The sequence below is a fragment of the Ciona intestinalis genome, chromosome 5, assembly GCF_000224145.3.
Source record: "Ciona intestinalis chromosome 5, KH, whole genome shotgun sequence".
Lineage (NCBI taxonomy): Eukaryota > Metazoa > Chordata > Ascidiacea > Phlebobranchia > Cionidae > Ciona > Ciona intestinalis.
In genome coordinates, this window is record NC_020170.2 from 4,937,880 (window position 1) to 4,963,064 (window position 25,185).

At 33.9% G+C, this 25,185-nt stretch overlaps 3 protein-coding genes across 4 annotated transcripts; 2 read left to right on the top strand and 1 right to left on the bottom strand.

The window, feature by feature from the left end:
* The first annotated feature begins 2 nt into the window (after positions 1–2).
* LOC100175808 (HEAT repeat-containing protein 1) lies at positions 3–18,059 on the top strand. Of its 2 annotated transcripts, none has more exons than XM_002124645.4 (39): positions 3–171; positions 440–659; positions 996–1,137; positions 1,332–1,433; positions 1,557–1,688; positions 1,957–2,165; positions 2,465–2,592; positions 3,015–3,111; positions 3,366–3,570; positions 3,867–4,064; positions 4,423–4,505; positions 4,724–5,675; positions 6,017–6,135; positions 6,453–6,571; positions 6,809–6,915; positions 7,197–7,422; positions 7,626–7,756; positions 8,090–8,231; positions 8,773–8,861; positions 9,020–9,193; positions 9,677–9,772; positions 10,091–10,225; positions 10,820–10,911; positions 11,265–11,388; positions 11,677–11,836; positions 12,190–12,403; positions 12,499–12,622; positions 13,148–13,294; positions 13,560–13,760; positions 14,009–14,085; positions 14,420–14,568; positions 14,835–15,050; positions 15,510–15,662; positions 15,967–16,071; positions 16,501–16,666; positions 16,910–17,028; positions 17,374–17,532; positions 17,646–17,754; positions 17,871–18,059. In XM_002124645.4, the coding sequence occupies exons 1-32, from the start codon at positions 30–32 to the stop codon at positions 14,861–14,863; spliced, it is 5,265 nt and encodes a 1,754-aa protein (XP_002124681.2). In that variant the 5' UTR covers positions 3–29; the 3' UTR covers positions 14,864–15,050; positions 15,510–15,662; positions 15,967–16,071; positions 16,501–16,666; positions 16,910–17,028; positions 17,374–17,532; positions 17,646–17,754; positions 17,871–18,059. The 2 variants fall into 2 exon arrangements, with proteins under 2 accessions (XP_002124681.2, XP_018667544.1); XM_018811999.2 differs by having other exon boundaries at positions 8,776–8,861.
* Positions 15,027–17,959, top strand: LOC100178163 (HEAT repeat-containing protein 1). Its single transcript, XM_018811878.1, has 8 exons — positions 15,027–15,050; positions 15,510–15,662; positions 15,967–16,071; positions 16,501–16,666; positions 16,910–17,028; positions 17,374–17,532; positions 17,646–17,754; positions 17,871–17,959. Exons 1-8 carry the CDS (start codon positions 15,027–15,029, stop codon positions 17,957–17,959), a joined length of 924 nt encoding a protein of 307 aa, XP_018667423.1.
* On the bottom strand, positions 18,003–25,165 carry LOC101241963 (plasminogen-like). Its single transcript, XM_004226089.3, has 20 exons — positions 24,504–25,165; positions 23,928–23,998; positions 23,744–23,867; positions 23,488–23,554; positions 23,278–23,405; positions 22,992–23,053; positions 22,800–22,935; positions 22,463–22,555; positions 22,060–22,174; positions 21,371–21,642; positions 21,050–21,136; positions 20,664–20,810; positions 20,208–20,326; positions 20,065–20,159; positions 19,843–19,909; positions 19,489–19,584; positions 19,234–19,333; positions 19,031–19,173; positions 18,586–18,713; positions 18,003–18,120 (listed from the first exon to the last, which is right to left on the bottom strand). The coding sequence occupies exons 1-20, from the start codon at positions 24,574–24,576 to the stop codon at positions 18,066–18,068; spliced, it is 2,178 nt and encodes a 725-aa protein (XP_004226137.1). The 5' UTR covers positions 24,577–25,165; the 3' UTR covers positions 18,003–18,065.
* Between the last annotated feature and the right edge of the window lie 20 nt (positions 25,166–25,185).

A 25,185-nucleotide genomic window follows, 5' to 3' on the forward strand; every position in this document is an offset into this window, starting at 1 on the left:
TATAAAACTTAGGGTAATTTACAAATATAATGACTTCTTTATCGGAGCAATTAAGACGTCTTGCGTTGCCGGAAAGTCAGGTTGCTGATACTTTCGATAAACGAATTCCTTCATTGTTATTTGAACCTGGTGTTGCTGCCACACTTGACAGAGATACTTTCTTCGGGTTGGGTAAGTTTTGTCATCTAAAGTTCATACATTGTGATTAGGTGGTTCTTGACTCTGTTTGGTTTGTGGATTTTCTTTTCTAATTCCAACAATGGAATTAATTTTTTCCATGGAACTAATATTTATTCTGCTTGTTAATAAAAGATGTGGCATTTTCTTAGCTACATCAATTCATGCTTAAACTTATAAGATTGTTTTAATGACTGGTATATATATATCTCTGTCTATATGTTACGATCTTTACTTTTATAACAATCACATTTTTACAAAGGTGTGAATGGATTGGAAGAGCTGTGTCTCCTGGACCCGAAATTTCGTGATTTATTCCAACAAGACCTTTTCAGTGCCCAAGCAAAAGACACAGAGAGGACAACCCAGACTAAACAATTCAATAAACATCTTAATGAAAAAATCCAGAGTTTCCTGATTAGAGTGTGTCCTTATTTCTTGCTCAAACCTGCAACAAAATGTATTGAATGGTTGATATACAGGTCAGTATTGCCTGTTTGCTTAATTGTTAATGTGCTTTTCAGCTTGGATTTTATTTAGTAAATCGAACTATTTTTTATTTTGTAAACTCTATATCTATTTTTAGTAAATTTCCTTTTTTATTTAGTAAATTGAACTGTTTTTATTCAGAAAATTAACTCTTTTTAATTTTAAATTTAACTAATATTATCTAGTAAATAAAATGGCTGGGCCATTTTACAAAGTTTCTTTTTTAAAGAACTAAGTTACTGTTAGTGGTATGATTTTTGAAATAAAAGTTAATGCAATTCTATCTTAAAGTATTTAACTTAAAATCACCCTTTGTTTTTCTTCTTAAGATTCCACATCCATACATTCAACACAGATGATCTGCTGATGTGTGCATTACCATATCATGGGACCAACTTATTTGTGAGGACGGTCCAACTACTTGATGTATCTCATCCTACTAATAAGTGGTGCTGGCTCTCTCAAGTTAAGGTAAAAAGTTTTCGGGTTTCCATTTGTACGCCTTTTACTTTTTAAAATTTAGATGCTGTACTATGTTTTGGTAATTCTTGTCGAGGAGCTGTGTTTTAGGCCAGATTGAGATTAACCTTACTTTCTAAGCTACCGGCTGCTCTGGGATATATTAGGCTTGTAATATTTCATATTTTTGGAATATATATTTTCAGAACGAAGGAGTTTCATTGTCCAACAAAAATATTGCAACACACTGTACAAGGGATCTCGCCTTTCTACAGTTTATTTGTAATATGCTGACAAATGCTTACAAGGTATTTTAGTTCGTCATTTATTGGTATTTTGTCGCAAAAATGCAAAAAATATATTTTTGTATAGAATTTAAGAAAAAATGAATACAATTGTGGATTTATAAAATTTATAATATTTATTCACAGGTAGTGCAGGAAAATCCTGACTGGTCCATGGTAGTTGTCCTAAATTTTTACACCACAACTGTGATGGGTGTGTTACAGAGTCCTAAAATATCGGAAACCCTTCTTTCTAAACTGATGCCTTCAGTGTTAGAGGTTGGTTTTACTTTACATACCGTTGGACTGTTTTTAGGTTTTGATATTGTCATTAATGCCAGAAAATAAGATGTTGTTTTTACTATTTAAATGAATTTTCACCACATGGTGATGTACATCTTGTCACAGAGGTTTGATTAAACGCTTACTGCAGCAACAGGCCAACAGTATCTAAATTCATAATCTGTGTGTTTCCAACTTGTAAAAATTCTCAGGAAAAATACCTTAACCTGTATATTTGTATAAAAATCCAAAAATTCCTTCATAGGGTCTCAAATCATCAGTGATGGAGCATCAGGCATCTTCTGTCATGATTTTGTCCCAACTATCTGTCAAGATCACATTCGAACGGAAAGTACTGTCCAATATTATCAAATCTGGTTTAAAAAACGTTTCAACCAAACTGGAAAAGGTTTTCTTGCGTGCTATCTTGCTGTTTTCGCAGAACCAAGAACAGTTTCAGAATTTGCCGAAAAAGTAAGATTTTGTTAAATATATTAGGTAAAGTAAATAAAATATTTTTAAATGGTTATACACAAAGAAATGTTTTAAATAATAATTTTAAGTTATTGGCCGTACTTTTATGTGATTAATTTAAAAATCTATTGCTGAAACTTTGGTAAAACTACAACCAAATATATATAGATTTATTGCATATTATTCACCAAACACATTTTACACAGTCAAAAAAGTTGGCTTGTTTACAGCAATTCTAATACAGCATTATTTCGAAAATATCTTTCTAAATCTCATTCATCTATGAAATTTTGTTCCAGAGTAATACTACAGCTTAGTTCTCATGGTGGTTTCATCCAAGAGATCGTGGAAATATATAGAAGTGGCCGCATTGAGAAGATTGTTCAGATCTTGGTGGAGGTTCTTGTATCTAATATCACGGACTCAGGTACTTGTTTTATTTTATTGAAAAAATCCTCGCTTGCTACAGTTTGTTGCTTAGGTTCAATACCCTTGTACTTAAAACATATTTCACCACATTTCCCATTGTATCACATTATATTATATATGTATATATATTGTATATTACATTATTAAAAAAATGTAATAATTTATAGCTAGCGAGCTATGAAAGAGCGGGATTATTACAGATACTGTAATGAGAAAAGTTAACACAACAAACTTCAAGTAGTTTTTAGCTGCATTCTGTCATTTCTTAGTATTCCTGCATTATTTGTAATTTTTTACTGCGCTGTAGCTATGTAGCATACTAAACATTTCATGCCTGCTGTAATTAAAGTTATAATATTCAAAAACAGTAAAACTAGTTAAACCATTGCAATCAATAACAGTTTTATATTATTGGTATAGATACTGAAGAGAAAATTTGGAAAACTAACATTGAAGTATTGACACGATTTGTTCAAGATCTTGATCTGACAGTTAACTTACAGCTTCTTCTTATGAGGTTTGTATATTTAATATAGAGTTTAGGCATTTAAAAAGGCTAAACTATAATAATTTTCGTGAATAAAACCCAGATCTGGTGCTCATATGGTGGAATGATTCTTGTGTAAAAAACAGAAAATGTAAGAATTTATGATGTTTTTTTTGACCTGTTCAATATAACAGACTATATTTGCAGCTTTACATAAGAAGTATGTTTGTAAACCTGTATCAAAAATTTTATTCTGCTTTTTAAATATGGTAACTTTTTCTCAGATTACTGGTTGAGAATTTCACTTCAACTCAAAGCGATAAAAAGTCCCAAAAGTTCCTTTTATTTGGGAAACTTCTCGGCCAACTACAGCGGAAATTTCCGCTCTCGTTTGACAAAGTGATCTCTGAGTTTTTCTCGAGGGAGGATGTTGATAAAACAACATCCGGACTCCTTCTCTCCATCTTCGGGGCATCCGCAAAGCATCAGGTGAGAATTTTGCTATTAAGTTAAATTACCTAAAAAATATTGCTTAAATTTTGGTATGTATATATATATAAAATCTGTTTAATCTAAAAATAATTGTTTTTTGTATAAAATTATCTTTANAGGATTCGTAAAACATCAGTTGATCTTTTTACTCTTCAGCTGAATTGTTTAAAATAATAATAAAAGTATTGCTAAAATTCTGTAATGTGTATGTATATATGTGGTTTCTGTTCAAAGAATGTGTTTTTACTGCTTAAGTATCAATTCAACTTTTATTAAAACAAGTTCTCAAGCAGTTGATCCACGATAGCAGTGTGTCTGTTGCGATCGGTCTCCTGCATCCGGAGGATTCTGTCCGATCCCAAGCTCTGCGTCATCTTTCTGACTCATTATTCAAAGACCCAACTTCAGAGGTTGTGAGATTTTCTCAGGACAACGTGATCCGGATTCTCGGACTTGACGACTCTCCTCTTGTTGTGGAGGCAGCTTTGCAGGTCAGTGATGACCAACATTTTTGTTAATCGGAGTACTGGATCATAGGTTATGTATAGAATATTGCTGAACACTGGTGTAACACGTAGCTATAGGTGTAGTGTTGGAAACATGAGTGACACTATGTGCTTTCTCACCCTTTTTTCAATCAGCTTTTACCCTGAGTGTCACTAAATGACCAAATATGTTTTAATATTGTGTCAACTGTGGTGGGTATGTAATATTTCCATAAAAAGGAGCAAAATATATTGCATTTCTCCACATTGGTCAGAATTTTACCAATACCACCTCAGATTTTGTTAAAAAACATGATCCCTGTGATGCAACATAACCTAGTTTCCATTCTACTTTACTTTACAGTTACTCAGAAAACATGTAGATTTATTCAAGGACGATCATATAGAAGTTTCAAACACATTGGTTAATCTGTTCTTCTCTAAAATGTAAGTCTATTATTTCTAATTTTGTAATAAAACAGCAGTGTAATTAGTCTTTAAATAACATATAAGTGGCTCATCTGGTATAAAAACGTAGTATATTTCCAATGTTTCGTCTGCCATGCGGCAAGACTTCATCAGGGAATGAGTCTTTACTTTGATTTTTATATAGTTTTCGTTTTAGCTTAACTTTTGCGTTTTTTTAACGAAAAAATTCCCAACAGATCAATTCCTGATTGGAAGAAAGCTGTTCAAGTTGCTGCACAAGTTTTGACAGTCTTATCTTCTGCTGTACCAGATGAAAATAACGTTGTTTCTATGCGAACTACTGCAGCAGTGTTGCACATTCTGCTAATGAGCCTCACAGAAAAAGGATGGTCAACACTGGCCGGAAATATTTTAAAATCTGATTTTTGTCAAAAAAATTCGTTTTTTGAGGCAATTCGAGTTGCTGTTCTAAACAAAGGCAAAGCCTCACAAGACAACAAGGTCTCTGCAAAATTTTTCCATGACCTTCTTTGCGTTGTCGAGCAGATATCGGACTGTGAGAACACACAGTCTAGCAGTGCTGTGTTCTATTTTCTCTGCACTATTGGAGTAGATGACTTGGAACTCCTTACCATAATTTGCAACAGTTTGTCTCAAAAGTCAGCCAACCTGAAGCATAAGTCTTCGTCAGATCTGTCACTTAATGATGGTTTCTATGATCTTTTACAACAACCTGAAACACCGGATCGTGACATCATTTCCCTCCACTTTGACACGCTACGAAAATTCCTGGAGTCGGTTGTTTCTTTAAAAAGTGACATTTCTATTCCATCTTTTCCCCAACTTGGAACTTTGCTTCAAAACGCAAAACGACTCGACTTAACAACCCCGTCCAAAATTTCTCTCCTAACTAAAACTTTTCTATCTCTCCTAAACCTCTCCGAGTCCGCTAAAACAGGATACGAAAACGATGAAAAATTAAAATCTCGCATCACAGCTTCCGTCAATAGCCTCATCAGTCTCTTCCTCAATGAAGTCCTTCGGAGCCAATCTCTTCTGGACTTCCTCCCTATCTTCCTTTGTGAGGAGTTCATTAATCCTTGTCTCTCTTCTCCAGTAACCTGCTTACAAACTTTAAACATTTTGAAAGTTTTTCTTCACGCTACAATGAACAAGGTTCCAGCAAAGGTAATCAAACATATTCCAAATTTGTTTGTCAAAAAGTTCTAAAAAATGTTCATTTCCATAATATAACTATATATTTACAATAACCAACAGTATAAGGCTAAAAGCTTACATTTTATTCCATACGCGAAAGGTCCTTTTTGAGAGCTAATGGTTTAAGCCAGATTTGACCAATCTACCCATTGATAAGATTGTTTGCACCCCTAAGTCTATGATCACCACTTTAATTTTTTTTTAAATTGTGTTTATTTTTCCAAAAAAAGGCTTTCCAAAGATTACTTTGATAACCTCTGAATCAACATGTAACTTTTGTAAAAGAAATTGTTAAAAAAAATAATTTCCAGGCCACCATTGATGCCTCCCATCCGATCCTTCCATGTCTTCTCCTCCTCTGCAGCTCCAACCACCACAACATCAGGAGGATCAACATGGAAAGCATCCAATGCGTTTCTTCCATGAAAACGTAGGTTTTGAAAAATCATGCATACCCAAGCTAGGGGCTTATGTATGCAACACACTGTTCAATAAAACTGGACTATGAACGGACAAAACTTTAAATTAGATGAGAATATTAGTGTTTTTTTTTATTACATTATTCATGTAATTAAAAAAAACAGAATCTGCCTCTGTTGTGTTTAATGTAGCATAAATAATGTATTAGTGGTTCATCTGGTATATTAAAAACGTAGTGTATATCCAATGTTTAGATGAGCCACCAATATAATATTTATACGATGCCCAGTAGCAGAAGTAACAGAATTAACGTAGCATAATTTACAGTAACCCAGTGTCCAGTCTCATGGTTCATCTCACAAAACATGCAGAGGAATTGACGTCAGATCCTGAATATATTCTACAGTGTTTTGCCAACTATTTCAATGAAAAGAACAAACCAGCAAGTGAGCTTTAAAACTGTTTTACACCTTACCTGACTAACAAATTTTTAACAGTTTGTAAGAAATATCCTTGGTATTTATTGAGAAAAAGAATATTTATGCAAAAAAATGATGAGTAATTAAAAAATGTTTCACTTTTCGTTAGAAAACAGATTGTTTATGATTTCATTAATAATAACATGTCACATTATTTCTTAACCCCACTCCAGATAGTCTAAATCTAATGTTTTTGTTTTTCAGTCAAAAAATCAAGACATGGATTGTTGAAAACATTGGTGCAAAATATGGTCAATGAATCTGCAGTATCAAAGCTGGGAGTTGCGTTTATGACTCGATGTATTAATAAGGTTGGGTTCACAATTTATGCAACAGTTGTAATTATAACAGCATTTTTAAAAACGTGGTATTTTATAACAGCTTTTAAAACACAAATAAAACTGTATGACACCTTATTAAAAAGCATATCCGCAAATTAAAAGTGATTTTTGTCTTTTCACTTTGGAAATACAGCTTTTTTATTTCAAACATATTTAATTTCAATAATAAGACTAAAGTTAATCGTAAAAACAGTTTAACCTTGCACTTTTGTTTGTTTCCCTCAGTTTTCACTTTCTTATTTTTGACCCAGGTTGACCCTTTTCATTTTGACCCCTTGTTGCCATTGGTTACTACTTTTGTCGACCAATCAAACGTGAGAACACTCGACGAAAACGAAGCTCTCTTAACCACCGAGTGGTTGCAAAAACTCACTCCAGATTCATTGAACGAAACTTTGAAACGAGAATTATTTTTCAAAGTTCTGACGTTTCAAACCGAAGACAAAAGTTCCTATTTACCACAAAATGTGGTTTTCAGTAAGTAAGATTATACATTATATAAATCTTTTTCACCAAATTTTAAAAGAAACAGTTTTAATTGAATTATATTAAAAAAATTGCTAAAATATATATAAGTGTAAAATATATATAGCATGCTCTTTGCTGTACATTATGCTTTTTTACCTAATTTCACATACCAGTTTTTAAAAAAAAACTTACTATAAAATTTTATTTTACAGATTTAATCACGAAACCATTCTACACATCGTTATCTGATGAAATAAAACAACAACTTATTTCAACATTACTTGATATTGGCCAATCCACTGCTAACCCCGATGTCGCTAAGATGGTATTTAAAGTTTTTAAGGTAAATATAAATATACTTTACTTTTGTTGATTTTTATAGGTTAAGTATTACGATATTATTTACCCAAAAGCATTATCTTTTATGGGCCAGTTGTCCAAATTTAACTAATTACTTTAAAAAATATTACAAAAGCTAAAGTGAAAATTACAAAAGCTAAAGTGAAAAATTAAAAAATCACAAAATGCAATAAATATTTTATTTTTATCATGAATATCAACATAGTTTTATAATTAATCCAACCGTATAAAGATCTAATATATAAGTTTAATGAATCTATAACTATGTTTAAAAAACGAATATATATAATATTTATTAAACGACCACTGTTACCAGGTTATACCATTGAGGTCAAATTACATCATAAAAGAATTGAAGAAAAGTTTCCCATCAATTGACACCAAATCGACTGCACCTTCCGGTGTTATTGCTGCAAAAAGAGCTCGGCTAAGTAAATCAACAAGTTCAGAATCTGGAGGTATGGTTCCGTGGTATTGCTGTAAGATGCATTTTTCTATGCATTTTATCATGTCGCATTTTATGATCATACTATGCTGTAAGATGTGTTTTCTCATGCGTTATATAATTTTGAGGTAGCTGGTATTGTGCTGTAAGATGGGTTTTTCTTATGCGTTTTATTATGATGCATTTTATGATTATGGTTTTTGTGGAATTGTGTTGTAAGATGGACATTGGCGCTACTAGTGGTATATGGGTTGTTCCCACTATGACAGTAATATCTCTTCTACTTTGTGTGGTGAATTAAATCTAAAATTATATTGTTAAAAAGACGTGTTCAAATATGTATTATGGTGTACGATGGGATAGCTTGTCATATAAAAACATTGTCCGATCGTGTTTTAAACAATTAACGACTTTTTTTTGAAGACGTGATGCTACAGTTATATAATAATTTGTAATTATTCTTTGTTTACTACCAATCGGGACAAGAACCGAGATTGAATGAGCATTTTATTTTTTACTTAAAGGTTTTGCAATTCGAAATATTTTTTTTCCAGAAGTTTCTGAAACGGAAACTCCAACCTGGAAGAGAATGATCGTTTTGCTCGAAGTTCTTCAGCATAAGAAGAAAATTATCAAACCAAAGGTGAGGGGTTTTTATAACTCAACACTTTTAAAGACTTTTGATATATATCCAACTTCAAACACATTTTAAAGACCCTTATCATACCTCTTCTCATTTTAATTTTTTTAATGTAACTTTTGCAACAATTTGTTAAAGAAAAAAATTCTTAAATTTTCCAGCTTTTGGTCGCACATCTCTTTACTGCCCTCAACTGGATGATTGACCTTCAAACAGGAAATGATGTTATTGATTACGGCACACAGCTCGTACTAGGAGCTCTACATAATGTTTTCATGATTGCTAAATCAAAACTTGGAGCAAAAGATGACACGGATATAAGAAACAGTTTGAGGGTAAATTTGCCATTCCGATGTTTTTGTTAATTTTTTTTTGTATTTCGACTGAAGAAAACATTGATGATATATTGAGTATTGCTTTATATACGTAATGCATTGCCTGTTGTACAATAACCATGTTACAAATTGTCAGTAAACAAAAGGCTGATAAAACAATATGAGACATCAAAAACTTGGCAGGGGCATAAAACAAAACTAAATCCCATGTTCTTAAGCACCCCCACCCACCTCCACCTACAATTTCTTATGTTTTTTTAGCAAATATTTCACATTAACAAAACAAACTATATTTCCTTTAATGATCTGGTGCTACGAAAACGTAACCAACAAAAATCAAGTCCAACCACTAGTTGTTAATAGAGAAATATATTTCGCCTAAATGGCATCGTCAGTCTCCTATTCAAATAGAATGATTCTATTTGAATAAGAGGTCATCAGGGTCAGATTCGCGGAATTTATTATAAGTTGTATCTCCTTTAGGTTGAGTTATTGGTGAAATGCATTCAAACATCAGGCAACACACAGACTTGCCAACATGCTGTCGTACTGCTTGCTGAAGCTGCTTCTATTTGCCCGGTAATATAAAACTTAAATTTTTCTTAACCCTAATAAATGAATGAAATTTTATTTTTTCTGTTCCGTTACGATAAAGTTCGGTTACGATCTGTTTGGTTTCAGAAAAGTTTACAAAGGAATGGAAGTAACTGAAAAAAAGTTATTGAAACAAGCTAATGGGTAAAATAGAAAAAGAAATAACTTAGCCACTGAAATTATAATTGATAGCCAAAATGCATGGATAATTAAACTTGATTCGAGGGTTGGCCTGTCTACCCTGCCACCCCAGGTGTGGTGCCTAAGATGTTATCGTTCTTTTAAAATTCCTTTTTATTGTAGGAGAAACTTCTTCACAGCGTAATGTCCATCTTCACGTTCATGGGAAGTAACTTGCTGCGTCGTGATGACTCGTATTCGTTTCAAATTATTACGAAGACAATTCATACTGTAGTACCTGCTCTGCTACAGCATATGGTATGTGTTATCTTCTAAGTATGTTCACTGAAATTTTAGCATAAGTTAAGCTTTATATGCAAGGACAAAAGACTAACTGTATGTATATATAATGCTGCTAGGCGCGTTATACTTGTGTTGTGTTTTAAATATAGAAGGATCACTTTTTTAGCGTGAGTTAAACTTTCCATGTAAAGCTAAAGGACTACCTACTATATATATAATATAGTACTGTTGCTGCCACGCATATTATACTTTTTTTTGGCTCTTACGGCAAGAATTTGTCTACCATGCAAAGTTTGAGTGTACAACTTGATTAAAATTTCTTTATTTGTACTCAAAGTTTAAAAACATAAGAGATAAACATGTTGTTAATATTCCAATTTTAACCGCAATAAGCAAATGCACTTTGCTCCAGCCCAGTTGGCTATTTCTTGCCTAAATCATGTTCCATGGCTTGCCACACTGTTAAAATAGGATGGAACTGAAAATATGTGTTGTTAATATAAAAAATGTTAACATCTACTAACTTGTAGGTAATTACTAACATTAAATAGAATGTAACAGAAAATACATTGGTAAAATCCCAACCACTAACTTGACCTACCCATCCAGGAATCAGCCACCAGTGGTATAAGCAAAAACACAGTGACCGATATAATTCGTGTGTTTGTGGATGCTCTGCCACATATACCACCACATCGAAGGCAAGTTGTATAGCAAGCATTCTAATGTTTGTGCTGTCAATCTCTATCTTAATGCTTTTATTTCCCTCTTTTTTAAAAGAGCTTGTTTAGAACTTGAATTTTAGTTAAAATTTTTGGTGATTTTTTTATATTATAAAAAGAAAAGTTGTTTAGAGATTAGTATAAAAACATGAGAATTCAATTTTCTAGTAATAAAGCAGAATTTATTTCGCTTTAGGCCATTTGTAATATATTATAATTTTGTTGTTTCGTTAAATTTTGGATGGTTGAAAAAAAAAATGTTTAATTTCACAGATTATTATTTAAGCATAGGTACTTTTTTCTGTAATTAAATAAAAATAATAATTTTCCAGGTTGGTTGTATTTGAAGAACTGATCAACACATTAGGAGGGAACGAGTATTTGTGGCAAACCCTCCTTCTATTGGTGGCAAGTCGTGCAAATAAAATTACTAAAACGTCCCAAGAAGATGAACAGGTAAATCGATTGACTAAATGCCATGTTATTAGGTTTTTATTTTGATAAAAATATTTCTATTTAGTTTATGGCAGACTATTTTAATTATTATTTTTTTCATATAACATTTTATAAAAATATGACTATTTTATTTACTACAGCTGTCATCACCCCTAAAATGCCCACGAGTGTGTTTTATAACTCTTGTTAGAAGACCTACGGAAATTAACTTTTTTTGTATAAAAAATTCCTACTTTTTTAACTTTCTAACAATTTTCTCCCTTTCTTTACAAAAAATATTTATTTCAGGACATCTTGAGCGGATCAGAGGAAGATGTTTTTCTCCCAAGTACAGTGGATGCTCTAATGGAAGTTTGCTCCTCCGTTTCCAACCTCTTCCCTGATCATCTTCAATTGGAATCCATGGTCCGGATGTTGAATTTCATCTCGCTCGTTCCCGATGAAAATGGTAAAAAATCTTTAATTTTTTTCTTAATAAAAGTTAGTAGTACATGTATTTAAATTAGGTTATGGCTGGTTTAGGAATTTCTAAAGTGATCAATTTCCAGAGTATCATAGAATAGAAAATGCTTATTCCATAGAAAATGAGTAATTTTATGGTTTTTAAAGACGAATTTAACTAAATATATTAAACTTATAAAAAAATCTTTTTTTTCCAAAAACTTTTTCCAAAAACCAAAAAAAAAATCTTAAATATTAACAAAATCTGAATTGTCTTTTGTTTTTCTCAAAATATATTCATTTATCTCCAACATCAAACAAGACCCCTCATCCCTTCTCACCAACATCATTATCTTCCAGATCCAAAGCAGAAGATCGATCTCAACCTCCCAAACCTCATCGATGTTCCGAAACAATCTACTTCCCATCTTCGACGTTTGCATCTTGCTGTCGTCTCGTTTGCAAGCCATCTCTTGTCACTAGAGGGGGGTATTTCAAACTCGTTTAAACTCGAAAAATCCATGGAGCATGACGCAGCAGAAAATGCCACAAAAATGCTGACTAAGTTTCAGAGGTATGAGTTTTATTCATGGTTGGCCTAAAATCCGGGATATAACAGCGATACCTTTAAAAGTTTTTGTTGGGTAATTTTGTTTCTCTTCTTTGCAGTCTTTTAGAGACGGCTCTCTCCTATCTATCACAAACTACAACAGCTGTATCAAACACACACGATGATATGACAAGCAGATATTACAGGACACTACAAAACAGACTCAACTCTCTGCTTGATAAGGTGAGGAATATAACTTATCATATTGATGCATTAAATCCACTTGTTATTTGTGATGAGGTGTTAACTGCCTTATATTAGACAATGAAGAGAAAAATTAGCAATAATATCACGTTCTCTAAAACACAGAGTACAAAGTATTTTAAGATTTTGTCAATTCATCTATATTATATACATGTACAGTAGTGCAACAGTAGTGGACCCCCATTTTTTATAAACAACTTGCATTCAAGATAAACAACTATTAAGTTAAGAATAATAAATAAAATGTATCCCGTATTACCTCAGGTGATATTTAGTAGGGTGGGGTAAGATGGGACATCTTATGCACATAATATCCAAATACCAACATCATGTTTTAAACAATTAACAACGGTCTATGAGAATCGTGAGGATACGGTTTTATATTTCTTTGAATGTTCTTTGTTTGCTACCAAATGAGTCAAGAAAGTATATTGAAAAGTTGTCCCATTTTTCCCACTTACTGTATACATAAATGTTCCGTAATGTTAACGTCCTTCTTTTCAGATAAACAATCTACTTCCCTCTGATACCTTCATGCTCGTAGTAAGTAGTATTCTACATGAACAATCATCCAACACTACAGTGCATAAAGTTATTGAGTTATTTAACGACAGAGTTGCACACACTAAACACACACTGACCCCTGATCAGGTAAAACCACTCTGTTTTAAATGTTTAAACATTTCCTGTGATTTGTTTATATTTTTTAAAAATATCTGCTTTCTAAATGCAGTTTCAGATAGTAGATTTAAATATTTTTGTGGTATATTATTTTAGGATGTTTTGCTAAATATTTGGATATTCTTTTTCATAGTTATAATACTATAGAACTAAAAAACTCCTATTGTAAAACTTTAAATATTTCAAAGTTATACAGTAGTAACTCTACATTTGATAAACATAAATCTACTCCCAGGAAAATGTGTTGCTTCATATTTCTCGTCAACTCATTGTGTTGTGCGGAGACCATGGCACCGACAACCATGGCATGCGTGCCGTGGCTTACACAGGTCTGCGGCACGTAGCACGAATGTGTGGCATCGGATGTGCCACGCACCTCATTCCAATCTTATCCATGATATGTGACATCACAAAAGAGAAACAACCACCTATACAGGTGAGAAGTTTACGTTTAACTTATTTAGTCTTTTGTTTCTGTTTAATTTAATAAATAATTTTAATCTTTTTTTGAAAAAACTTATTTTTACAAGTTTTTTACAGTTATATTTATTTTTGTAAAGCATTTTTTTAAAATTATCTTAACTCTCTACCGTTTTGTGCAGCAATTTTTTAGAATAATTTTCTGTATATGTAACTGTGTATAGAATTATATCTTTGTAATATTAACTCCTGTTTTCAATACAGGTTATATCATCTGCCATGCTTTGTTTGGGTGAATTATTCAGCACATTGAAAGCTCACTGCATTAGTCACTTACCAAGGTAAATTGCTTACAAACTCTGGCTATATATTTAAATAACACCAAAAACATTTTTTCTAACATTGCTGTATACAGAAAAATAGATATGTCTTCAATTAAAAATAAAATTTTTATAAAAAAAATTATCTGTTAATTTTAATAACAATTTTTCGCATTGCAGCATAGAGAATAAATTGGTATGTATTTAATTCAGTGAATGAATGTAACTTGCTTTATCCTCACGTGGCCAGAAAAAAAAGTCGTTTATAACACAGGTGTTCTGTTTTATAGCTCGATCTAAATTAATAAAAAACTTTTATAAAAAATAAACATTTCTTTAATACCAAATTTTCCAGCATTGCCCCATGTCATTGTGATGCTTCTTCACCAATCAAAATCAGAGAAAAGTTACCACATGACGGCATGTATATTATCAGCCTATCAGAAGTTAGTAGACACCTTACCACATTTCATCAGTCCTTACCTGGTTGGGTTTATTTCAGAGGTTTGTAAAAGTTTTTTATTTCTGGTCTTTTTTTATTGTTTTTACTTTTAAATTTCAGAATGTTTCAAAAAGTTGGTGTTTGCCGTTTAAACTGGGTTTTAATGTGCTGTTTTGACTTTGTTGTAATAAAATTTGTATATAGATTAAACATTCCAAAACATTTGTAAAAATTGTAAAAAAGCAATAGAAAATTTAATAAAGTAAAAATTCAATAAATTATTTTTCCTCTACATCTTTAATTAATAAATGATGAAAATTCTCCTCAGTTGATCTCTGCTTCACCTGCTGCTCTTGAGGATCATCCAGATGTTGATCCGGATGCAGGAGAGCCATCTCGAAAGAAGAGGAGGCAGAGGACAAACATTGGAGTCCATTTTACTCCGGATCATTTGGCAACGAAAATCTCTTCTGTGTTGAAAGCTATTGCTGGGAAAGTCCCTGCTAGAGTACTGGTACCTATGTTTACCAAGTGCTATGAAAAAGTAAGTCAAAATTATTTAATACATTTTTGTTTAATGTGTATGGTCTTCTAAAGAGAATAGAGTGTAATAATACATTACCTTTAAGACACAGGTGTGATAAATTGACAATAAATATTACGCATCTGTACGTAAATCAACATTGTTTAGTTCAATGTGTTTGACCTTTTTTAACACATTTGATTACATGTAGGGTGTATTTCCACTGTTTATTGTGTATGCAACACATTTAAAGTCACTTTGTGACAGGTGTACAATAAATTGACCATAACTTTGTAAAATAAAATGAATTTACCCCATTTTCTGCTACTTAAAGACTACAAGTTATTTATAAAATGAGTAAATCATGCAGTTTGACAATCTACAATTATCTTACCTTTATTGCATTTTCAATTTATGAACTTTTTTTGCCAAAACTTATTTGTTTTTTCCAAAAATTCTATGAAAACTTATTTTTTCCAGATAAATGCTGAAGAATGGCATTCTGTCCGTGTATTGCTACGTATGGTGGCACACCATGTTGCAGTGTTGACCAAACATGATCTCAGTCACTTTGCTTTACCACTGTTTGATTTCTACCTGGAAACACTGGAATATAGAGACAATATGACCATGGTTTGTTAAAAAATATATTTTTATTCTAATGGATTTTTCGCAAAGATGGTCTGCACTTTGTGTTTTATGTTTAATACAGGCCTATGTCCAATGAAAAAAGCTAATCAACTGACACAGCACGTTTTTTTTAATCTGGTCAGAAGTCAAAAAGTAAAAACCAAAGAAAAATAATCTTTACATTGTTTAGATATTGTGTTTCAAATTGCATATTTATTTTTAAAGAGATTTGGTAAACGTTTTAATAAAATCAGAAAATAAGAGCCAATTTATTCCAATACAAATATATATATAACCACTTATTCAGGTTGATAAGGATGAAGTTGATTCTGTAGAAGAAGTTTCGGTCAATGGAACAATTTCCCTTCTTCTTAAATTACCTGAAGCTACTTTCAAACCTCTTTTTGTAAAGGTAGGCTGCATGAATATAACTTATTTATCCGCAGGTAGAATACGGCAGTCATTGTGGCACAAGTGTTCTGTTTTATACACCTTGTGCCAGCTTATGAGTTACCAAGTATGTTACCTTTTTCGATTTTTTTATGTGTTGGCTGATAATTTGGACAACCCATTAATCCCAGGTTAGAGCAATTGCCATTAAGCGTCCAAGGACACATAACCACAATGTAAGACGTGACAGTGATTGCGCAATACCCAATGTGACCAACTAATTTTAGTCGTCACAACATACATGCTTGATAAATATCCAACAGTTTATGTTTAACCAGGCTTCTTCAGCAATGGAATTCATTCTAATTTCTCCTAATATATTTTTACTTTTAGTCCTCATCACCTGGGTATAATCCTGGTTTGATGCTTTTACTAATTTTGATTCTTATAGTTGAACCACTGGGGTTGTTCTGATGATGCCACACCAACAAGAACCACCACATTCTATCATTGTACTTGTGTTATGGCTGGCAAACTTAAAAGTCTTTTCTCTCTCTTTGCTGGCCCTCTCCTAAGTCACATGATGGAATCGCTGAAGCATGAAGAAATTGATCCAGGTAAAAACTTCATTTTTTTAAGATGTTTTATCCAATTCAGCAGAAAAGTACAATTCTCTGACTATCACTTCTTAGGTAAACAACTTGTTAATTGTTTTAAATGTATTTTCTGCAATAAATTGCATTTGGGCAAAAAAGTTGTGTAATTTGGACAAAAAAAAACATTTTTTCATGATATTTATCTAATTTACCAAAAACTGCACCTAAAAAGCGAAATTACAATTTCCGTTCCTATTAATTCAGAAAATGTCACTCGATGTCGCTATGTAGTTGAGACATTTAAACTCACACTGCTTCACTCAAGTTCAAACTTTATGACGCAACAAAGGTTTGATATGACAGCGGGCGTGTTGGTTGATCAGGTGATTAGTTGATTAAAATGTTGCTGTATTAGACTAATTTTAAATAGAACAAAAGCATTTTATATATATGGTATATTTAAAAAACACAAATATAATATACCAGCTGAATCTGAAAAAGAATACTGTATTACAATATGCCTGGCATATGTAACAAAATAAAAGAATATATGAATGTAATTTATTTACCCTCGCGAGGCAAGAACAGTTTTTTAACACAAGTGTTCTGTTTCATACACCTCGTGTCCGCTTACAAGTCACCATGTATGTAACTATAGTATGTAGGTCATGATTTTGCGAGGATTTTAAAATAGTTTTGAATAGTAGGAAATTTTGATTTATTTTTAGCTGGAAAAATCTCAACTAGACAATGAAATGCTACAAGATTACATCATCAATTACATCATACCCTGTATTGGCCAACTGGTGATGTCATCAAGGAATGATGTTGCCTGGCAACCACTAAACTACCAGATTTTGCTCAAAATGCGTCACAAAAATCCAGAGGTCTGTTTTTCAAATTCTGTTTGCAATTTTTGCTGTTTTTTATATTACAAACGTTCTGATAAAGTTACAAAAAATGCTATTTTTATCATCGATTTGCTCACTTCATATCACAGGTTCGGTTACACGCACTAGAAACCTTGCTAGTAGTTGCAGAGAAACTGGGAGACGATTATATGGTTTTGTTGCCAGAAACTATACCTTTCCTAGCTGAACTCATGGAAGGTGAGCTTTTTTGTTCAAAAGTAAAATTAAAATATTTTTTGATGTACTTTTTTTGTTTCTTTAAAAAATTTGCCAGAAACTTAGTGTTAAAAGTAAAATTTTTGACTTTTTTTCAGATGAAAATGATAATGTTGAAAAGCGCTGTCATGCAGTGATCAAACGAATGGAAGAAGTCTTAGGAGAACCACTACAAAAATATTTCTAATTCCCCTTAAGGTCTGAGACGCCCTTGAAATTCTGATATCAAGATTTCTTTGTTGGGAGGTTTTTTATGCGAAGAAATAATTTCAAAACGTTTCGGATTTAAATCTCTAGTTTTGGCAGTTTCTGTTGCTTGATATAACACAGTTGATCCAGGGCAGATATCTAGTAAGGTTTCAAAGTGTTAACAATAGAAAACATTGCGAAGCAACACGTTATAGCAAAAAACAGTTCATAAATCTTAGATACTTAGACCAAAAAATTACAGGCAAGTCAGACAGAATATGCAGCAAAAGAAGTATTGAATCGGCTAAATTGTTGTTGAAATGTGATGTAACTTGCTTTATCTTCGCGTGGTCAGAAAACGGCAGTGGTTAAACACGGGTGTTCTATTTCATACACCTTTTGCCAGCTTACGAGTTACCACGTATATTTGTACGGCTGACGTTTAAGACAACCCATTAGTGACCACTAGGTTGAAGCAATTGGTATTAGGTGTCTTGCCCAAGGACTCGTACGCCCTTTACGATAGCAGCACCGCCGAGCCTTGAACCCATTACCTCTGGGTTAGGCGCGCTAACCACTTTTCCACGGCGCTAAAAAAACAAAACGCAAAATAGTGGCACGTACCTTTCTACTCTGGTGTAAACACCAGGTTTGTTACTGTCGCCACACGACTCTCCCCAACTCACTATACCCCATAAATGCCAATTCCCTGTGACCGGGTCGCGACATGACAACGGACCTCCTGAATCGCCCTAAAAACACGGTTATACATTTGAACAACGCTTTGTACGTAAACAAAGAATTATAGTAGGGCGGGGGAAGATGGAACACCTTTTGGTTCTATTTTCTTGCCCCATTTGGTAGTAAACAAAGAACATTCAAAGAATTATAAAACTATATCCTCACGACTCCCATATAGACCATTGTTAATTGTTTAAAACAAGACCAGGTTATTTGCACCTTATGTACTAAAGGTGTCTCATGTTACCTTAAACTACTACGGGTTATACAATCCAAGTATAAATCAAATTATTAAGGCGGTTTTCTAACCATGCCACAGAATACGAACCCGACATGTATCTGCTACACCGGCCATACTACCAGCACATTGCATGCCATTTGTGATGCGACTTCCATACACCGATTCATGCGAGCACGCCTCGTTGTCTATCAATGGCAACCACACGAACTTCAGTCTTTGTGAAGCCTCCCCTACAAGAAAAATGTCAAGAATAAGGAAAAACATCCGAAAATTTCCGAACTTTATTTTACCGTCCTCCGTTTCGCCAAACCCGGAGGCGACGCATTGAAAACCGTTCGTGAATTGACTCGCAGACTTCGGTAAGCAGATTGTTTGCAACTTTTCTGTAATCTTGAAAAAAACGAAATTGTATAAAGGTGGGCCCGGGCAACGTCTTATGTTTTTATTCTTTTTTCTCGTCACATTCGGTAGTAAACAAAGATTTTTTGCAGTATATACGAGGCTGAGTTTACGTCTGGTTATATTTGAGCTGATGTACACTTTACCGTGAAACAAGATTTTAGTTTGATCACCGCTATATCATCTTCCTGCAACCCAAATGTGTAGAATGGGTGAATGAAAACATTCTCAATTTCCCGAACCTGAAAATATCAAAACAAATGAACGTACCACAGTAATGTATAGTAGGGTGGGGAAGATGGGACACATTTTTTCAATATATTTTCTCGTCCCATTTGGTAGTAAACAAAGAACATTCAAACAAATAAAAAACGTATATTCTCACGACTCCCATAGACCGTTGTTAAGTTTTTAAAACACGATCAGGTTATTTGGATATTATGTGTTAAAGGGGTCCCATGTTACACTACAGTAATATACTTAAATGAAAATGTCTATACCTGTTCAGGTCTATCGCGAAACCCTAGTTCAAAACCACCCCGAACGACATACGACAAAAACTTGGACCTGTTATTCAAAATACACTTTTTAAAAACTTCAACATTTTTAAAAACAATAAAATTTGAGAAATTTTTAATTTAAAACAATTTCTAAAAAAATCAAGTGTTTTGAAAACTGTTATATTTAGGTATGAAAACATTAACATCTAAACATGCTTGTACCTTTTAAAACAGTGAGCAGCAGTTGCGACATAACAGCGTGAAATGAGAGCTCCACCGCAATCGTGTTTTTCACTCCGGACATGATAAAGAGACACCTATGTAGACTTTTGTAAAAATAGGAAATTGTTTTTGAATCACTTCACCTGCCACGGTGAATTGAAATGTTGGGATGAAAATCGACCTCCGTAGATCTTCGGGAGGAATCCAGGGATCAAATCCATCTTTCCACATTCCAATTCATGAAGAGGTAACTGCTGTGGTTCTAGTTTATTTTAAACAAGTGTTTGTTATGGCTACAAATATGTAGGCGTCATGTAGGAATATCAAATACGTGGTGTAACTTGAAAACTTGCGTTGCGATTGATTGAACAATGATTTCTAGTGATTTCTTTAAGATAAAACCAACAAACTTACGACAAACTGCGCCAATCCAGTGGTCACTAATGCGTTGTCTAAATTGACAGTCATTCATAAAAATCACCGTCACCAAGAAAAAAATTACGTACATGGTTACTCGTGAAGGAGTATGAAACAGAACACCGGTGTATCAACGAGTGTCGTTTTCGGCCACGCGAGGATAAATAAGTTACAAGTTACACCTGTATCACAGGATGGCAAGTCACAATATTCAAAATTCGTCTCCGTTCCCTCCACGTAACACCAAACACCCAACTTATCCTGGTCTGGATTCCTGCAGTAGTTATGATCGCCAAGTCCATACTCGCCTTCTTCCCAATTAAAGATAGCTGGATGAAAACAGGTATGGTAATTGTGCTTTAGGTTTATATATATAGCGCAAGGTGGTCCATTGTTTACTATAGTGAACCGTTTTGGTCGGTATTTAAATCTAACTTCCCTTTACAAATTTAGTTTAATAAAACTAGACTTAAAAGGCTTTGCAATAATGCGCTACGTGGTAACACTGCGAAACATTATATATATGCCGCTCGTAATAATGTGAACACAAACCGTAATATTAGCTTACACAGTTTCCAGTTAATGCAATTCAAACCACTTCGACTTTTGTTTAGTCTTCCTCGGTATGATGAAGGTTTCTTGATATCGAAACAATCTAAGTAAGAAATAAAACATATAGCTCAATAACTTTTATTGGGGGAATACTACAAACTTGAACAGGCGTTTAATTATAACACGGATGTGCTGTTACAAACACCTTGTACCCGCTTACGAGTTACCACATATGTAACTTTGTGGGTGAACTTATACCAAAACCTATTGAAATATCATTTAAATACGAAATAATGTGGGTACTTTGTAGCGTAGAATCACAAAGTATTTTACCAACCTTCGCATTTCATAAGCTCAGCACTTCCTCCATCCCGTTTCACGCAGTAATCTTGCCCCTCTATCTCTATACAAACATGGTGTAATCTATTTTCCCAAGTGAATGGGAATTCACACAAACTACTATCATTCCGATGCAGAATCTTTTCGAAGTAAAACGAGTAACGATCGGTCTCATTGCCGCACAAGTTAAAGTTGCTTGCGGCTGTGATTGAGTTATATTGCGACAGTATGCATATTTCATCCAGCACTTTGTATGTGAAAGATTTGCAACTGTAGAGGGGAAAGTACTTGTATTTTGGCACTTTCAGCAAGAATTTCTGACCGTCGTTTCGACGTCCTATTTACGTTCAACTTAATCAGCGTGAAATTAGATTTAATATTAGCGAAAATGCTGACACTTTGAGTAAAAAATATATATAGTAGGGTGGGGTAAGACGGGACACCTTTAGCACATGATATCTAAATATCCTGATCGTTTTTTAACAATTAACAACGGTCTATTGGAGTCGTAAGGATACGGTTTAACAATTCTTTGAATGTTCTTTGTTTACTGCAAAACGGGACGAGAAAATGGAATAAACATATGTCCCATCTTCCCACACTCTACTATATACACAGTAGAACACAGTGTGTGTAAGAAAAAATGCTTTATTAAAGGTAAAGTGTTGTCGTTTATGTAGAAATTACCTTGTTTGGTTTTCGCATACACCATGACACTCCTGTAAAGTCATTTGTTTGTATATTTGATCAACATTCTTATGATCAAGGCAAGCTCGGTCCAGTTTTGCGTAGTTCGAAAAACCTTTAAAAAATTTGGAATAAAATCAAACATATGTAACGAATTAAGAGATACAGTACTCTGGGGAAAGATGGCACACCTTTAGCATATAATATCCAAATGTCCTGATCGTGTTTCAAACAATTAAGAACGGTTTATGGAGGTCGTGAAGTTATGGTTTTATAATTCTTTAAATGTTCTTTGTTTACTACCAAATAGGACAAGAAAGTAGAAGTAAAAGGTGTCCCATCTTCCCCTATTCTAAGAGTTGTGTTACTGAACGAGTTACTAAAGATACTGAAACCCTCCTACCTGTTATGCCAAAGTCACAGCACATGACGTATCCTTTGGTTCTGCTGCTGAAATCGGAACCAGACGGGATAGTAACGTTCAAGCACGCCCAACCTGGAAAATACAAAACAACCTATATAGCTGAAATAAATGCCGTAAATTTGACCCTGATCTGGTGCTCATATATAGCAGGACGCTTCTTGTGTAAAGAAATACATCGAGAATCTTAATCTACGAGGATACTAGAAACAATCAGGTCCAGCAGTTTGTATGATACAAGAGATATATATTTCGTCTAAATGACATCACCAGTCTTTTATTCAATTCCATCATTGAAATTACTTCAAGTATTACCTACCATGAATGTCCCCAATGTTAACCCATGTCTGACTTGTATGCTCTATAGCCACCCAGTGCTCGCCCTCCACAGTGCCACCTAGCGGATATCCACCAACACACACCTCGTCATAGGAACACAGCCTCGACGAACGAAACTAAATCGAGAAATTCAAATAACGCACAAAATGGTCTACAGACTTTCTTTACCTACCTTACAGAAATCACTCGCCTCTTGCCAAGTTACAGATCTCTTGTAATATCTCCTTACAAGTCCTGAAAAGGAAACCTTCTTCAATATACAGTATCAGGGTATAGTTATATAATTCTGTAAATATTCTTCGTTTGATGAGACAAGAAAACAGAATAAAACATGTCTTATCTGACATCACTGTAGCAACCCCCCAAAATGATTAAACTATTGCTATAATAAAGTACAGATTTACAGCCACAAAAATAATAGCCATTTTACAAGATCCAAATCTCTTTTCAAATTTCACCTGCATTTGACACAAACACATCTTCCGCCTTCTTTCCGCAAAATCCCCACCGCCCGTCTACGTCATAGTTTGATGACGTAGCACACCATCGACGCCCGTTGCTATCCGGTACACAATCAAAGTGATATCTGCAAAAAAAGTAAAAAAGTAAAAACCACAAAAAGTAGCATATATAATCACTCCATTGTAAATCATTTCTGCATCACTTACCGGTTATTGAATATAAATGGAAACACGCATCGATTAGGAGAATCATTTCCTTCAACAGTTTTGAAATCTGTAAACAAACACAAGTTGTATGAATGAATGAACCTTTTTCCTTGCGTGGCGGGTTAACGGCAGTCTTTATAACACAAGTTATTAATGTTCTATTCTGTGTGGGTGAGGTCCCGGCGTCGCATACCATGGGTCCAAACATATTTTTCACACAGTCGTTTTACCTTGATTAGCCCGAACTATATCTTACCTGACAAGGTGTATTCGATGTCGCAAAAGCCGTACAGATTATGCGGTGATTCTCCTGTGTATTGAAACAATGCGCTGCACCAACTACGGCCGTTAAATAAGTTGTCAGAAACACAAGTGTGTTGCTGTAGATATTACATGGCTTCAATTACGTATTTATTAAACTAAAGCAGATTTTTACCTACCAGAGACCCGTTGTACAGAAATGGAAAGTGGCAAGCCATTCCGTACGCTGTACCGCCATATGCTCGTATATCTGAAACATGAAAATATAAACTATAAATATTTCAATAAACTTTATGTTATTACAAGTCAAAAAAATGAACTGAATGTCAATTTAATTTTTCCGCAAGGTGGCGCTAGAACAACTAGCAAATGATTATTGGCCTTGGTTCCAAAAAGAGACTTAAAAAGTTTAGTTGTATTAATTAAATTGTGATTTTTCCACAGCTTGAGACGGTACGCAAGACGTATTATTAAGCAACGTTGATTGTCGGTCATTTAATCTCTTCGTGTTTTGGCAAGAATGATGTTTTGTTACGTAACACAACTCATCGTCTCAGCGCGCCGTCGCTGTTTGAATCTATTGTACAAATGTTACTAGTTACACCACCATCACGTGCTATGATTCATGGTTCTGTGACATAACAATGCTAGGGAAGGGATACTGTTTGTGGACACTGTACCAACACCCACTTGCCTTATGGCCTTTACTGTAAAGTTTACAGGGTAAACGCTCGCCTACGAAAATTTAAGCTTACCTGATAAGTCTTTCGCTGCCAAGACAAGCGTAAAGCAACCAATAACAAATACTAAGCTTGTAGAAGTGACCATTCTGCCGTTGTACAAGCACTGACTGAGAACTCCGTTTCAGCTTGGATGATTGTGCGAAAAGTCGAGGTCAAAAAGTCAAATTTTTCGATCGGTCATCAATTTTTATTGCTTTATGCTTTTACCGTCGCTCGACGCTGCCACGCGGGCATTCTAGAATTTAAAAATAGAACTCACTCCGATTTAAAATTCGATCTAAATCGTTTCTTAAGAAGATAAAAAAGCCCGAAATGCTAACAGGATTATTTCATCGACTTTTGCACCTTTATGTATGGAAGTGATTTGAGTTTACTGTCAAATTCAAACCACAAACTACGATTTATCGATCCCTTCACACCTTTATAGAGCTTCTCGCACATTTTCATTTAACAAGTCGATTTGAATATAGTTCACATTTTCCTGATTTTGATATAGGCATTTTTAGAAAAATCTTTTTATTTGACAAACTGTGAGGCCTTACGGATGCAGGGTTCGAGGCTCGCTGCTGGTGGTTCTTGGTCTGAATGTTTATGGTTATAATTTTGACCTATATAACGATTTATTTTTACATTGCTGGTGATGCTGGAACAAACTACCTATATTGTCATAATTGTAACCCCAAAGCACATATGT

Coding starts and splice junctions, on each gene's coding strand:
- LOC100175808 (XM_002124645.4), top strand. CDS start 30: ATGACTTCTTTATCGGAGCAATTAAGACGTCTTGCGTTGCCGGAAAGT. Junction 3,571..3,866: donor GGGCATCCGCAAAGCATCAG/GTGAGAATTTTG, acceptor GTTCTCAAGCAG/TTGATCCACGATAGCAGTGT. Junction 7,423..7,625: donor ACCACAAAATGTGGTTTTCA/GTAAGTAAGATT, acceptor TTTATTTTACAG/ATTTAATCACGAAACCATTC.
- LOC100178163 (XM_018811878.1), top strand. CDS start 15,027: ATGTTTACCAAGTGCTATGAAAAA. Junction 16,667..16,909: donor GCATGAAGAAATTGATCCAG/GTAAAAACTTCA, acceptor CTATTAATTCAG/AAAATGTCACTCGATGTCGC. Junction 17,755..17,870: donor CCTAGCTGAACTCATGGAAG/GTGAGCTTTTTT, acceptor ACTTTTTTTCAG/ATGAAAATGATAATGTTGAA.
- LOC101241963 (XM_004226089.3), bottom strand. CDS start 24,576: ATGGTCACTTCTACAAGCTTAGTATTTGTTATTGGTTGCTTTACGCTT. Junction 20,811..21,049: donor TTGCATTAACTGGAAACTGT/GTAAGCTAATAT, acceptor GTTTTCATCCAG/CTATCTTTAATTGGGAAGAA. Junction 18,714..19,030: donor GTGTAGCAGATACATGTCGG/GTTCGTATTCTG, acceptor CCGTGTTTTTAG/GGCGATTCAGGAGGTCCGTT.